Genomic DNA, 15,570 nt, shown 5'->3' with positions numbered 1-15,570 from the left:
AAACCCACACTGCAAAAACTCTAACCAAAGCAAGTTAATTTGTTGAATAAATATCGAATTATGCTTATTTTTAACAACAATTCACCTGACGGATTCAGATAAACAACTCATTTCAAGATGTAAAAAACAGAAAAGGAGGGAGGGGGAGAGCGGGAGGAGAGAGGAGAGGAGAGGTATGAAGGTAGGGAGGAGCACGGCAGACAAAATTATCCTCTGCTCGAGCTGCAATCACCTGTGGCCTGCATTGTTGTGTTAGCATGCTAATGCTAGCTCGTAGCTTCATATTGCATGTAAACTGACACAGAATAACCGTGATCTAAAAACTATTACCTAACATCCAAATAATCAGTGAGTATGTTCTTCTCCTTCTCTCTAGTCCTTGACTAAAACAGCTTTTATACACAAGGGGAGGAGCCGGCCGTCCCGTCCATGTAAGTTGCTCATGGCATTATTAGAAAGATTGGTCTGATATCACACTTAGCTATTCCTGCTAATACTACACATACGTTTACCATCATTACTGACTTTGTAGCTATAAATGTGTAATTGAGAATGACGTCACAGCCGAGTTGAACACATACCGGTTGTGAGTTGGCAACAAGTCAGACACCAATATAGACGCCTTCAGGAGTAGCTTTATTTTGTTATCTAATACCAGACGATAGCGGCACACTACGTGATAATATGTGCGCGAAAATAACACGACAACATGTCCATGGATAGAAGTTTTAGCATGATACTATCCGTGTGATCGAGTTAATTACACTACAAGAGGATTAAGCTGCTGCTATAATGTGATATAATATAATTTAACTTGGGCTGCTGAAGGTTCTGTGAGTTTCAAAGTCGGAATCCTACTTCAGGGGAGCATTCCTGATTATGACATGGGGGCTGCATGGGAAGCTTTGGGGGGCCAGATGTGGCTGTGGTTATATTGTTGGAGTTGGTGTAAGTGGTTTTAGTATTGGTGCCAATGGCGGTGTTACTGTTATGTGTATGGTTGATTTTGGTGTGTTTGTTTGTGGGATGGTGTAAGTGGTATTAATGTTGGTTTAAGGTGTGTTACTGGTGGTGTTAGTGGTATGGGTGTATATGTGCCTGTGGTGTTACTGTCAGTCTTGTTGATGTTAAAGGTGTTGTTATTTATGGTCTGTTCTTTTTAAGTAATGTTGCTATCAGAGTTGTTGACACCCACCATGTCAGTTGTGTTTATATAGTTACTGTTAGTGTAATGGATATAAGATTATGCACTATTAAGTTAAACTAATAATACATGTTAAAACTAGTGTCTTTCTAAAATGTTATATGTCTTTTAAAAACGCTAAAAATGACACTTAACCCCAAATGGTTCCCGGTTCTTCGTCGGCGACATATGAGTGTGTATTAATGGGATTAGTTACTTCTGATGGACTCTTTACACCGCAGCCTCTACCATCAGTGTGTGAATGTGTAGGTGTGACCTGAAGTGTCAAAGCACTTTGAGTAGTCAGAGGACTAGAAAAGATAAATACAAGATCAAGTTCATTTACTGTTAAAATTAACTACAGATTACAGATATTTGAAGCGCTTTAACTCTGATGAGTCATCTTTAATTACACAAAGAAAAGGACTTGTTACTGTCTTAGTGGATGTTTAAAAACTTTATTGGATGAGTATTGATGACATTGTATTGTGATTAAAGTTAACAGAAGTCAAACAGGTTCTTTAAAAAAATCTGTGCTGTGATTTTTATGAAAATGGAAATAAAAATCATTGAAACAATACCACACTAAAGGTTGTGATGTCAAAGTGAATATCAGCACGGCTGTGAGCCGACAATAGGCACAAAGCTTTGGGCTGAACGCTGAAGAAGTGTCTGACGTTCAGAAACACATCGAGTCAACTTTAAAAATTATTATTAAAATGTATATCACACGTTTAAAAACAACAAAGGTTGACCAAAGTGCTTAACAAAGAAAAAAGGTCAAACATGAAAAGAATAAGACGTCATAAAATGAGACCGTAAGTGGGCCGGGTTTGGGCAGAGAATCTGACCTCTGGTATAGATACATAAGAATAGGGGCAGGCACCTCATTTGAGCTCTTATTAGCTAACTTAGACTGGGAACAAGGAATGGGGAGTCAATATTGGCCCAACGAGGTGACAGAATGCGTAAGCCATTTTAATGGATCAACAGAATTTATTCATAAAAATGAATTATTACAGAAATACAGTAAAAATCTGTGTTTCTTTGTCAGTGGTAGGAAAGATGCATAGATTGTAGCTGCTGTAGGTTCAATGATGTAAATCCGTAGTTGGAGACACCCCTAATTTTCTACATCAAAGATTCTCGATGCATTTGACTGTTGAAAGACAGCAGGTGGAGGATTGTCTAAATCAGGGGTGCCCAACCTTTTTTGAACCAAGATCTACTTTTAAAGTTGCCAGTCTGCCGAGATCTACCAGTCCACATAGTGAGCCATAGCCTTTACCAACAGCCTACAAACGCATTTAATACTCAAACAACAAACAGAAAATAATATCAGATATAATAAATGAGAGTTCTGTAAAAAATAATGCAATATCGACATACTTTTTTAAAAACTCTTATTTTAGGGTAGGCTACATTTTAATATTACGTTTGTATTTATATCACATATGTTTTTCCCTTAATTTAGTTTACAACAAACAACTTTAATCTGTGTGGAGATGTTCACAGACTACAGCAGGCTGCTGTGAGATGATTTTGCTTTTGTTAAATTAGCTGCAGACACAGTGAGAGTGAACGGAGTAAAGTCCAACCGACTGTTTGACCGGGTCACGTGTGTTCACGCCTCGGTCCGTAAAGATCACGGCTCAACTGTGTGCTGTAGCATTAAAAGTAAAAAGTAAAAAGGTTCGCGTGGTGGCTGGCGCTCCAGTGCAAGTGTGTGTGTATGTGTGTGCGTGTGCGCTGTTTGTTGGTGTGTCTCGTGCCCCGCGATGCTCACAGTCATGACAGCAGAGAGGAGCAGAGAAAAGTAGCTGCAGCTTCATCAAATGCGCTTAATACTCGTAGCATAGTTTCTATATATGACTTTTTTGTAAAACATTTACCACCCCCCGATTTTACCTGCACGTCATTGCGCATGCCTGCACTCTCTCAAGCAATTTCATGAATAAATGAAAAATTAAATACAAACAGGTCGGAAGTATACTTGGGCTCCCAACACAGGTATCGTGTGTGGGAAACAGTGCAATGAGATGAAATTGAAATCACTTTTCTATTTTACAATTGTATTTTATATTGACTAAACATCTCGCGATCGACTGAGAATCAGTCAGTGATCTACCTGTCGATCGCGATCGACTGTTTGGGCACCCCTGGTCTAAATGAATGCTGACAGGAAAACATTGAGTTATGAATTAAATGTGAGTCTGAGACAGATGGTCATTGCATTGCAGAGTGTGTGTGAAGGAGATAAAAGTTTACTGTCAGTCAGCGGAATGTCTGAGAATCTTAGACCTACAGAGAGCAAAGAGACACTGATGAACTATAATCACTATCCTGGAAAGCAAACCCAGCATAAAGAGGTTCAGTGAATGTGGTTTTGAATGTGTGGAGGTACAGCAGCATGCCAGCGTCGACTATGTAAAAGGACAAAATACCAGCAGGATGGTTCAAGTACACTGCTACTCTTTCTGACAAAGAGGGGTACGAGATGTTTGCCCTACCATTGTGACAGACTTTATAACCACCATGTCTAGATCTTCTCAGACACCAGGACTGATCACAGTCCCCAAACTCTAAGTCAATAACTTCTCTGCTGTTCTTTCTTCTGTAAGCCACTGCTACCTGAACCTTTCCTGTACACTCAACTTCCCAGTAACAGCGACCCGTTAAAGCATTTTTACAAAACACTTGAGGAGATTTAAATCTGTTCAGATGATCAGGATAAGGTAGATCTTCCTCCGTATATGTCACCATCCTTTTGTCAGCTGACAGTGTGAGGTTTCTGCTCAGTGTGTTTGTGTCCACTTCCAGTTCACAGACATCTGACGGAGAAAAAGATACATAAATCAGAACAATCACACTACATATATATATATATATATATATATATATGCAGCAGCACAATTTGCAGCTGTGCAACATGACAGTTCCGGCATGAACCGCTCTGCATACTAATATTCTCTGAATCTCATAGCGTTGCCTATTTGAACTTGCCAGGACTACGACTTTTACACAAATCGAACTGCGTGGCCGGCTGCTTAGACAAATCCTGCTGCTGCTGCACTCCCACGGTCGCGACACACCCCGACATGCACAGGGGTGCGAGGGCCCTTCATCACCGCTTGCGTTTTTAATTTTGTTTTGCATCCTACTGGGGCTACACATGTTAAAGGCCACACTCTCGATCTGGTAATATCATATATGGCCTAAAGATCGATAGTGTAGATCTTATTAATTTTTGTTTATCAGATCATTATTGTGTCAGCTTTAACTTGTATGCTCCTGTGACTCCTAAACTCCCACCTGCTCCGGTTTGCTCCCGTATCATCAACTCAACTACCGCAAGTCAATTTTCGCTTTCTCAAATATGTCAGCATATCTGCCCCTCATCCCTCACACGATCATCTGGTCAACTCATTTAATGACATCTGCCGGGGAACACTAGATTCAGTTGCCCCGGTCAAATCTTGTTCAAGATCTTCCTCAAAAATCCTCCCATGGCTCAATGACCATACTCGCTCTATTAAGGGAGAGGCACGTAAAGTTTAGCGTAAATGGAAGACCGCTAACCTCCATGTTTACTTTGAGCATATGAAAGCACTTATGAAAAAATATAATGATGCAGTTAGGGATGCGAGAGCAACCTATTTTTCCACCCTGATTTCACAGAACACCCAAAACTCTTATTTGAAACCCTTGACCGGCTTGTTGGTCCTCCCACCAACAGCAACCTGCACCTATCACCTGATCTCTGTGAGCAATTTAAAGTATTTTCTATTGATAAAATTGGGAAAATCAGATCACGGACCAATAGCACCCATACTAACAGCTCACCTGTCCCTGAACCATCAAATCACAGACCCCGCCAGGTTAACCTGGCGGAGGTAACCTCTGGCTCTGTCCCTGTCTATTTTAAAACTGCTTTGATTGAACCCCTTCTTAAAAACCCCAACTCTGATCCAACCACTCTGGAAAGCTATAGGCCGATTTCAAAGCTCCCATTCTTAGCCAAGATTGAAAAAAATGAAAAAATTGAAAAAATTGTATTCAATCAACTTCAAGCTCATTTAGCAAACAATAATTTATTTGAAAAACTCCAGCCTGGTTTCTGATTTCTTCACAGCACTGAGACAGCTCTTCTTAAACTTTTTAACGACCTTCTTTTGTCTGAAAATATCGGTAACTGCTCCATACAGGTACTTCTGGATCTGTAATCCATATTACTGATCTGTATCAGTAATATGGCCTTAAACTGGTTCAGGTCTTACCTCTATAACAGAAGTTTTGAGGTGTTAATGGCTGGGTCAGTGTCGTCATCAGCAGAATTAGTGCATGGGGTCCCCCAGGGCTCAGTTCTAGGCCCAGCACTATTTTCAATTTACATGCTCCCTTTTGGTAACATCATCCGTAAATATAATGTCAATTTTCACTGTTATGCCGATGACACACACCTTTACCTCCCGATTACACCTGGCGACCATTCAAATACAACTACTATCCTCAAGTGCCAGAAATAAAATAATGGTCAGACAACTTTCTACAACTCAACAACGCAAAATCTGAAGTCATAGTCATTGGTCCCCCATCCAAAAGAATCCAAATTACTGAACACCTAGGAGAACTAGTCCATTATGTGACACCCTCAGCCAGAAACCTTGGGGTTGTTTTTGACCAGGATTTGTGTTTTGAGCCGCAAGTGAAGAAAGTTGTACAGTCCTGTTTTTACCAGCTCAGAAATATCGCCAAGATCGAATTACTCATGTCCCACAAAGATCTGGAAAAACGAATTCATGCCTTCATTTCCTCCCCACTTGATTACTGTAATTAATTATACGCCTGTTTAAGTAAGAAAATCAATCCACTGTCTTCAAACTATCCAAAATGCAGCAGCCTGGCTTTTAACAAAAACAAACAAATGTGCCCATATCACGCCAATCTTAGCATCCCTTCACTGGCTCCCTGTTGATCTTGATTTTAAGATTCTTTTAATTACTTTTAAGACACAACATGGGCTGGCCCCTTTCCTATATTTCTGAGCTTTTAACCCCCTATGAACCAGGACACAGTCTGAGATCCTCTGGCGGAGCCCTACTGGCTGTTCCAAGGTCCAGGCTAAAAACCAAAGCAGACAGGGCCTTTGCTGTCAGAGCCCCCAGACTTTGGAACAGCCTGCCAGAGGAGATCAGGCTTGCAGATGCAGTCCCTTGTTTTACATCCCTACTTAAGACTTTTACAAAAATCTTTTATTAGCGCGACATTTTACAAAAACGGTAATTACTTACAAAACACCGGTATGACAGGAAAGCACTGTGAGATTGAGAACATGTTACTGTCTATCTTTTTTTTCAGTCAGTATTTTAACTCAGTCAGTTATAATGTTGAGTCCTGATATATATAAATATATTTATACACTACCAGTCCAAAGTTTGGACACACATGATAACAGTATTATCAATAATACAGTATAATATATTATTATAATATAGCTACTGTAAGCTTTATCTAGGGCACACCTACTAATAGAATGGGTTTTCTTTATTTTTTTACTATTTTCCACATTTTAGAATAGTAAATATTAAAACTATAAAAACAAAACATTTCATTTTTGTTTTGGAAATAAATGCAAACATACGTAGGCATCAACTTCACTTTACAGTCACAGACAGCAGTATACCCAACCCCATTTTTTTAAATGACAAATGCAAAAGAGGAAGCAGACAAAACAAAAAACACGAAGAAGAGTAATATATGGTAGCAAGATGACATGGCAGAGCCTCTGGATATGGAAGCAGAGAGGCATTACCTATGGGCTATTGGCCTATATGCAATAGTAGAGGATCATGGCTTTGTGTTGCCTATTTATTGAAAGAGCTGCATGCAATCATTACAGACCATTTACATGAACAAAAAGAAGAAATAAAATACATGCATATTTTACAATGCAGCTTGCCTTTCACATACTTACACTTTTTGATACCAGGTTTCAGTCTCTGAAGTCCGCCATAGTCCACCCTGGAAGAAGAAACAAAGTCACACACTCCCTCATACAACTATGGTTGTTCTATATCTACCCTTCAATATAAAGAACGGAATACTGGTTGTATTGATAAGTACTGTTAAGTACAGTGTTGCCACTAGGGGCAGTATGTGCATCCTCTTCAGGATGTTAGGATACTCGAGGAAGTGTCAATAAAGTTGTTCTGACTATGCTACTCGGTGTGTGTGCTGCATATCAATACACTGGTAAGTCAGACAGACAGCGAAACAGTGTGTAAGCAGCTTTTGTTTCTTTAAGTCCATACTTGAGGCTGTGTAGTCTCCAGTGTGGATCATCCAGTCCAGCAGACAGCTGCTTCACTCCCGAGTCCGCTGGATGATTATAGCTCAGGTCTAACTTTCTCAGATGGGAGGGGTTGGAGCTCAGAGCTAAAGCCAGCGATGTACATCCTTCCTCTGAGACTAGACAGCCTGACAGTCTAAATAAACACACACATGCACAAACACAGATATTTGCCGCAATCTGCTGGTACCAATGCTCTAACCCATACAATTATGTGATATTGCTGCAAGCAAATGTGTATCTATTTGCATCTTGTATGGCATATTGGTATGCATATGTAATACTTAGCAAATCCTTTTTTTCCCTTTGCATTGATTGCTCTTTAAACCAGTTGAACCCTAACCTTAGTGTTTCCAGTTTACAGTTTTGGCTCTCCAGTCCAGCAGACAGCAGCTTCACTCCTGAATCCAACAGGTCGTTGTCACACAGGTCCAGCTTTCTCAGGCTAGAGGACTGGGAGCTAAGAACTGAGGACAGAGCTTCACAGCTTCTTGCAGACAGTTTGCAGTCCCTCAACCTGAAAAGGATTGTCAGTCAGTTAATTTAGAGGTAAAACATGTCAACCATGAAGATGCTGGATAAAATTGAACTAATAGCTGACCCCTGACCTGAGAGTTTCCAATGTACAGTTTGGACTCTTAAGTCCTGCTGAGAGTATCTTCACCCCTGAATCCTGCAGGTTGTTGTTACTCAGGTCCAGCTCTCTCAGAGCAGATGGCTGAGAGATGAAAACTGAAGACAGGCCCTCACAGCTTTTATCAGAGAGTGCACAGCCACTGAATCTGAAACATATTTTCAGTAGATCCCTTCAATAATTTTTTATACAAATCCAGATTATCATTTAGAATAGTTGAACATTTACCTGAGTACAGCTAGATTGCAATTTGGAGCATTGAGTCCAGCTGACAGCAGCTTCACCCCCAAGTCTTGCAGGTTGTTGTTACTCAGGTCCAGCTCTCTCAAGTTGGATGACTGGGAGCTGATAACTGAAGACAGGGACTCACAGCTTCTTTCTGTCAGGCCACAACTTCTCAATCTTAACATGATCAGGAAACACAGAAAGTATGTGCTGAATGACATTGTTGCTTGACAAATAAAAACAAAAAGCATTTGATGTGGATAGTTATGAATGCACATACAGAGCTTTGTTGGAGGCTTTGACCACTGGCAGCAGCCTCAGAAGAGTCTGTTCTGAAGCAGAGTATTTCTTCAGGTCAAACACATCCAGGTTTCTTTCTGGTGACAACAAGATGAACACCAGGGCTGACCACTCAGAATTACTTAGTTCATCTGTCACGAGACGTCCCGATGTCAGGTACTCTTGAATCTCCTCCACTAGAGAACTGTCATTGAGTTCATTCAGACAGTGGAACAGATTGATGCTTTTCTCCAGAGACACATTTTTACTGATCTTCTTCTTGATGTATTGAACTGTTTTTTCATGGGCCTGTGAGCCATGTCCTGTATATCCAAGCTGAAATTTGAGATGTTTCTGATTTGTCTCCACTGAAAGACCGAGAAGGAAGCGGAGGAACAAATCAAGATGTCCATTTGGACTTTTCAAGGCCTTGTCGACTGCACTCTGGTAGAAAGTTGGTGATCTGTCTACAAATAAGTTGGTGATCTGTCTACAAATAACTGATACATACTTTTCTTCTGACAGAAGATTATCACCATAGGTGGTGAATGTCAGATGGACATAAAAAGCAGCAAGAAACTCTTGAATGCTGAGATGAATGAAGCAGAACACCTTCTCCTGGTACAGTCCTCTCTCCTCTTTAAAGATCTGTGTGAACACTCCTGAGTACACTGAGGCTGCTTTAATATCAATCCCACTGTCTTCAAGGTCTGATTCGTAGAATATCAGGTTGCCTTCCTGCAGCTGCTCAAAAGCCAATTTTCCCAGAGACGAAATCATCTCTTTGTTATTTCTATTCCAGTGTGGATCAGTCTCAGCTCCTCCGTCATACTTGATGTTCTTCAGTTTGGACTGAACCACCAGAAAGTGGATGTACATCTCAGTCAGGGTCTTGGGCAGCTCTCCTGGCTCTCTTGTTTTCAGCATGTCTTCCAGAACTGTAGCAGTGATCCAGCAGAAGACCGGGATGTGGCACATAATGTAGAGGCTACGAGATGTCTTGATGTGGGAGGTGATTGTGCTGGCCTGCTCCTCGTCTTTGAATCTCTTCCTGAAGTACTCCTCCTTCTGTGGGTCATTAAACCCTCTGATCTCTGTCACCCTGTCAACACACTCAGGAGGGATCTGACTGGATGCAGCTGGTCGTGTGGTTATCCAAAGCTGAGCAGAGGGAAGCAGTTTCCCCCTGATGAGGTTTGTCAGCAGCACATCCACTGAGGTGCATTTTGCAACATCAGTCAGGATCTCATTGTTGTGAAAGTCCAGTGGAAGTCGACACTCATCCAGACCATCAAAGATGAACAAGACCTTAAAATCTTCAAACCTGCAGATTCCATCTTCCTTGGTTTCAATAAAAAATTGATGAACAAGTTCCACCAAGCTGTACTTTTGTTCTTTCAGCACATTCAGCTCTCTGAAAGTGAATGGAAATGTGAAGTGTATGTCCTTATTGGCTTTGTCTTCAGCCCAGTCCAGAGTGAACTTCTGTGTTAAGACTGTCTTCCCAATCCCAGCAACTCCTTTAGTCATCACTGTTCTGATTGGTTCTTCTCGTCCAGGTGAGGGTTTAAAGATGTCCACATGTGTGATCATGGTTTCAGGTTGGTTCTGTTTCCTGGATGTTGTTTCAATCTGTCTGACCTCGTGTTCATTATTGACCTCTGCAGTCCCACCCTCTGTGATGTAGATCTCTGTGTAGATCTGGTTCAGAAGAGTTGGGTTTCCTGCTTTACCAACCCCCTCACACACACACTGAAACTTTTTCTTCAGGTTAGACTTCAGTTTATTTCTGCAATCTGCAGTTCCTTCGCTCTGAGTTCCTAAATAAACAAAAGAGGAATAATTAAGTGGATCCTTAGCAAGTCAGGGTTTTTAAATATTGAAGAGTGTCTCAACATTCTTTCCTTATGTATAAGTTTAATTAAGCTTATTGGTGGCTGAATTTATACATGTAAACCTCTAAACCTTGATGTCTTAAACTTCTTTTTAAAATCATGTTAAAGCTTTGAAAAAACACTTACTGCTCTGCAGGCAGTCAGCTAGATCCTCCTGCTTCATTCTCCGCAGGAATTGCAGCGTGATCTTCAGAAATGCCTCTCTGCTGACCCCCACCTGCTTGTCTTCATTGCTGACCAGCTCCTCCTCTTCCATACTCTGTAAGCATCCTGGGTCATTTGATGACAGAACCCTCTTAACTCTCTTCAACTCGTTCTTAACAAAAGTGACAATGCTCTCCTCAAGCAGCTGTAACAGATTGATAAATTAAATAAAAGTTTAATTTTAGTGAAGTGACACAAATTTGTCAGTCTGAAGACCCTACTGGCCTTAGCAGACCAGCATAGAGACTGTTAGGATCATCCATCCATCCATCAAACCATCCATCCATCCATCCATCTGTCAAATCATCCATCCATCCATCTAAAATCTAAACTCAGTTTTTCTTAAAGTAATGCCTTTAACTGTTGAAAGCAATATTTAATCCGTAGGAAAACACAACTCAACCCACTTTATGTAACCTTTCTTACCAAATGTTTGATAGAGCATCTCACATTAAGGGTTAGTCTTGTCCAATGAATATATGGAGCCAAAAATGCTTTTAATTAATGTGAAGGAAAAAATTGGCCAGGCCCTAGTTCTTCACAAAGTCAAACCACTCCCTTGTGAGTCTCGGTCTCAAACAACTCAAGTTTCTTTCCTAAACAAAAGAACTCCCCATGATGCCAGGGCTTAGTTATATACATGAGTTCTGGAATACTACATAATGTTTCACATGTCCTTTACCTTGAATGTCACACTATAACTCTGTTTTGATAATGGCTATATAAACGTAGACAATTATTACTATTACATGTACACACCATTATTATGGAGTCCAGGTCTACTTGATGTTGCTGGGTGGACTGATCGCCAAGAACCTCTGAGTCTTTCTGCTGTACTCTGTGGAGAAAACACAAGGTTTTGGGGACTTCCTTATTGAAATCTGAAAAATGGTTAATTGAAATATTTCTAAACTGATAACCAAGTTTCAGACCTTCCAAATGTTTGTATTTGTACCTTTCCCAATGCCATTTCCCTAAAAATTTAATGGGAGCTTTTGAAAGAAACACACAAGGTCTAGTGTACTATCAATATAGAGAAAGCCGAGCTAACAGGTGTAGAGCCCACATAACCAAAACAGAACAGTATTTTATGTCCTATAATTTGTTTTTGTCAACATGGCCCTACCAACAATGGTCAAGGAGAAACATGCGACATCCCCTTAGCAGCTTTAAAACCTCCGCACTCAGATTCTGCAGCACTAGGATTTGTAAATGCAAAGTGTTGGCTGCAGACATACTTGTTGAATCAGAGAAGAAGAAGCAGATATGTTCTTTATACATCAGTCCACAATCAAGACAAGATGTTGGATGGTTGGAAGATTTAGCTTCACCAAGACGAGATATACTTCATCCACTCCAAGTGCAGGATGAAGGTATTGCTTACATTTTTTGGAGCAGATGATAGCTTGGACCAGGAAATAGACCAAACAAGATTCAACCCCGCCTTTATGTGGTGTCAGAGTAGTAAAAAAAGGCTTCCCCACTGGGGAAAACCCTGTGATCGCCCCCTTCAGTTAAGGAAACAATTAAGAGAGCTTGGTAAATGCCCAGTTCATACACTTGACATCATGTTTTCCAGAAACAAAGAAGATGAATCTAAATGTTTATGATGTTCTGTTACTGTAGTCAACCATTTTGTTTTCTTGTGTTTTGTGGGTCCTCATGTTCTAGTCTTAGAACACATACTCAAATGTCTGCTCCAACGCTGCCCTTAGGAGAATACTTCATCCAGGTAAGGCCGGCTCTATGCATAGACAATATAGGCAAGCCCCGGTTTACATTTATAAGGCCAAAATGGCTGTAGCTGACAATGCATCCAGGCAAAGTGGTAAGTTTCTGCTTTGATACCATAGCGTTGGATCAGATCATCCCTAGTGCTGAAAGATCGTTAACCTGCTCAAATGATTTATCTACAATCACTATTATAAGCCTCACTATTATATCACTTATCACTATTATAAGCCTTAATCCAGCAGGTTCTATCTTTGAAGTTAGCCTAGGCTAACATACATTCATGTCATCTGCTCTTGTGGTTATTGGAAGGAGCTTTTCCAAAGACATAAACATATTGATGTTCTTTCCTCAGATGAGTCAGATAATAACAAACATCAGTCAGTTCTATAATACTTACCCATTGTTATCAAAGCTAAGAGGATCAGCCATAGACCGGTCACTTTTCATGGACACATGGATCGGTTCAGGACCGTTTGGTCTCTGCTGCTGCATCCTGTAAAAATTATAAAGTGATGAACAAACAAGTTTCAACTTGACAAATGATTACATATGACCAGATTGTCTCCAGATAAAATATAAAACTGTGGAACAAATTCATACTTTCCAAAAAGATGACTTTAGATGTTGTTTTTTATATCATTATACAGCTTCATATTACACAGAACATACATTTCAGTTCAATATTTATTGTAGCAGAACGTTGTTTGTGTTTTCCGTCTAGGCTCCGATAGTATCACTCCTCACAGTTTTATTTTACATGCAGAAATTTGAGGAATGATGGGATGATGTCTTAAAACCCCCAGTCGGAGCCTACAGGTGGATGCTAGAGGGGTGGTGGTGCTCAGAGACGCTGCTTGTCAACAGGCAAGGCAGGCAACTGCTTGGAGCCTGATACCAGTATGGGGACCCCTGAGGGCTCACAGCAACTGAACTGTGACAGCATGTGTGGACTCACTCTGTCTCTGGTTGTTTAAAATATGGTGGTGGAGTCATGGACCGAGCACTCTTCATGAACACACAGCTGGCAGCAGATCCAGGTCCAGGTTCAGGAGAGTCTGGTGTGTACTGCTGCTCTGGGCTTTTAACACACACACACACACACACACACACACACACACACACACACACACACACACACACACACACACACACACACACACACACACACACACACACACACACACACACACACACACACACACACACACACAACAGAGCTTAGAGTGTGAATAAGAGCTTCTCCCTGACATGGAGAAAAGTCACAGCCAGTATTAGATCACCATTTCACCTCTGAGCTTCATGTTCCTGATGCAGGGTGGTTTTAGAGGGACCGTCTCCCTGCTCTTCGTTCTCACACTGATCCATCACAGAGCTCAAACCTGCAGAGAGATCCACACTCCGTTACTACAACAAGGTTTACACCAACGACACAATAGTTCTCATGTTATTGTAATTTCTTACACTGTCCTAATGGGACTATTTTAACCTTGTGATTTTATATTCACGTTCATTGTTTATTAGCCCGAGTTGATTTGTACTCTGGGGGCCAGATGGGAAGCTTTGTAGGGCTGGATGTGGTGTGTGTGTGTAACAGCTGATGATCACTGGCCTAGTTGTTAGTTCGTACCCCATATATCCTACAGTCCTTTAGGTTCGAGGTCGCCGGTTCAAGTCCGACCTGTGGCTCCTTTCCCGCATATGGTTCCCAGAGCTCGCTCTCCTGACTTTGTCTCAAGACCACTTTTTGGAGTTTTCATTTAAAAATCAAATGCTTTTTGACTCTGTCTTTTTTTATATCAAGACCACCACTGATAGAGTATTCTTTTCACATCATTACTTTGACCTGAAGGATTTCTATCCCCCGTATATGGCCGCAACCTTTCCGGTGTTACAGTCTAAGTGAGTGACATGCCCCCTGCACAGAAAATGATATTTATATTTAAGTGATATTTATGGTCTTGTTCTTGTATCTCACCGTGCCTTGTTCTTGGTCTTGATCCCTAAATGTCTTGGTCTGGTCTCGGTCTCAGAGCACTGTGGTCTCGGGTATGTATTAAAACATTCACAGACTCTTACCTGAACTGGCTTCAGGTCGACTTCAGGACAGTTTCCACTTCAATGTGTCGATTGAACACTGGGAGAAAAGACGCAGCTCATTCTGCCACATCAGTCCTGGTCTTTTGGGGAATCTGATCAGAGTTCAAATCTATAAGGAGGAGGGTGAGGAAAGAACCGGTCTGACCTGTGACACAATCCAGGACGTGTCTCAGTTTTTTGTAATTAGCTGGCTTAACTTTTGCACTGATTTCTAAGGCATCGACATGAAGTTTGTGTGATTGAAAAACATGTATTTATCTTTTCTGTCTCCAATGCTGCACCTAAAACAGTTCAACAGTCACAGGTATGTTTCTGAGTGCAGGAGGAAGCTGAGACAATCCTACACTACAAAAACTCTAACCAAAGCAAGTTAATTTGTTGAATAAATATCGAATTATGCTTATTTTTAACAACAATTCACCTGACGGATTCAGATAAACAACTCATTTCAAGATGTAAAAAACAAAAAAGGAGGGAGGGGGAGAGCGGGAGGAGAGAGGAGAGGAGAGGTATGAAGGTAGGGAGGAGCACGGCAGACAAAATTGTCCTTCTCTCTCATTGTAGACAGTCATGACTCAGAGACACATTTACACAGGATAGACTTGATTTATGATTTATTTATGTGGAACATGTCGCAAATTCTTCCTTTAAGTCTCTTGAAATCAGATGCATCATTTAAAAGTTAGAATATCTCATTTTAGTCATTTGTTGCCTTCTGCATTAGCATAATATACTTATTATAGGGAATTCATTTTTGTTTTTATTTTACTTCAAGTACAATGTTTATCTGGACTGTCAGGGGAATGGAACTTACAATAAAAGTATTTATGTATGATTGACAAGAAATTTGATTAAATATACTTGCTTATATTTGAGTTTCTGCAGTGTAAGCAGCTCAAGATGAGACTGTTTGATGAAATGACCACCAGAGGGCAGCAGAGCCCCACAGATAATTTAACAGGGCAAGTCT

At 40.8% G+C, this 15,570-nt stretch overlaps 1 protein-coding gene across 1 annotated transcript; it reads right to left on the bottom strand.

The window, feature by feature from the left end:
- Positions 1-2,750: 2,750 nt before the first annotated feature.
- On the bottom strand, positions 2,751-14,868 carry LOC110004109 (NACHT, LRR and PYD domains-containing protein 3-like). The gene is made up of 13 exons (XM_065952588.1): positions 14,580-14,868; positions 13,792-13,882; positions 13,459-13,581; positions 12,901-12,996; positions 11,529-11,607; positions 10,692-10,914; positions 8,672-10,490; positions 8,395-8,568; positions 8,141-8,314; positions 7,876-8,049; positions 7,495-7,668; positions 7,158-7,204; positions 2,751-4,014 (listed from the first exon to the last, which is right to left on the bottom strand). Exons 2-13 carry the CDS (start codon positions 13,866-13,868, stop codon positions 3,485-3,487), a joined length of 3,690 nt encoding a protein of 1,229 aa, XP_065808660.1. The 5' UTR covers positions 13,869-13,882; positions 14,580-14,868; the 3' UTR covers positions 2,751-3,484.
- Between the last annotated feature and the right edge of the window lie 702 nt (positions 14,869-15,570).

This window comes from Labrus bergylta, chromosome 3, assembly GCF_963930695.1.
Source record: "Labrus bergylta chromosome 3, fLabBer1.1, whole genome shotgun sequence".
Taxonomy (NCBI): Eukaryota; Metazoa; Chordata; class Actinopteri; order Labriformes; family Labridae; genus Labrus; species Labrus bergylta.
Note: the sequence above shows the minus strand (reverse complement) of the source record. Positions and strands in the feature narration are given on the sequence as shown.

What these genes read in the sequence shown, in the direction of transcription:
- LOC110004109 (XM_065952588.1), bottom strand. Translation starts at nt 13,868, where the DNA reads ATGGATCAGTGTGAGAACGAAGAGCAGGGAGACGGTCCCTCTAAAACC. An exon ending in TGTACATTGGAAACTCTCAG is followed by an intron (nt 8,050 to 8,140) that starts GTCAGGGGTCAG and finishes AATCCTTTTCAG; the next exon opens with GTTGAGGGACTGCAAACTGT. An exon ending in GAAACCTGGTATCAAAAAGT is followed by an intron (nt 4,015 to 7,157) that starts GTAAGTATGTGA and finishes TTTCTCCGTCAG; the next exon opens with ATGTCTGTGAACTGGAAGTG.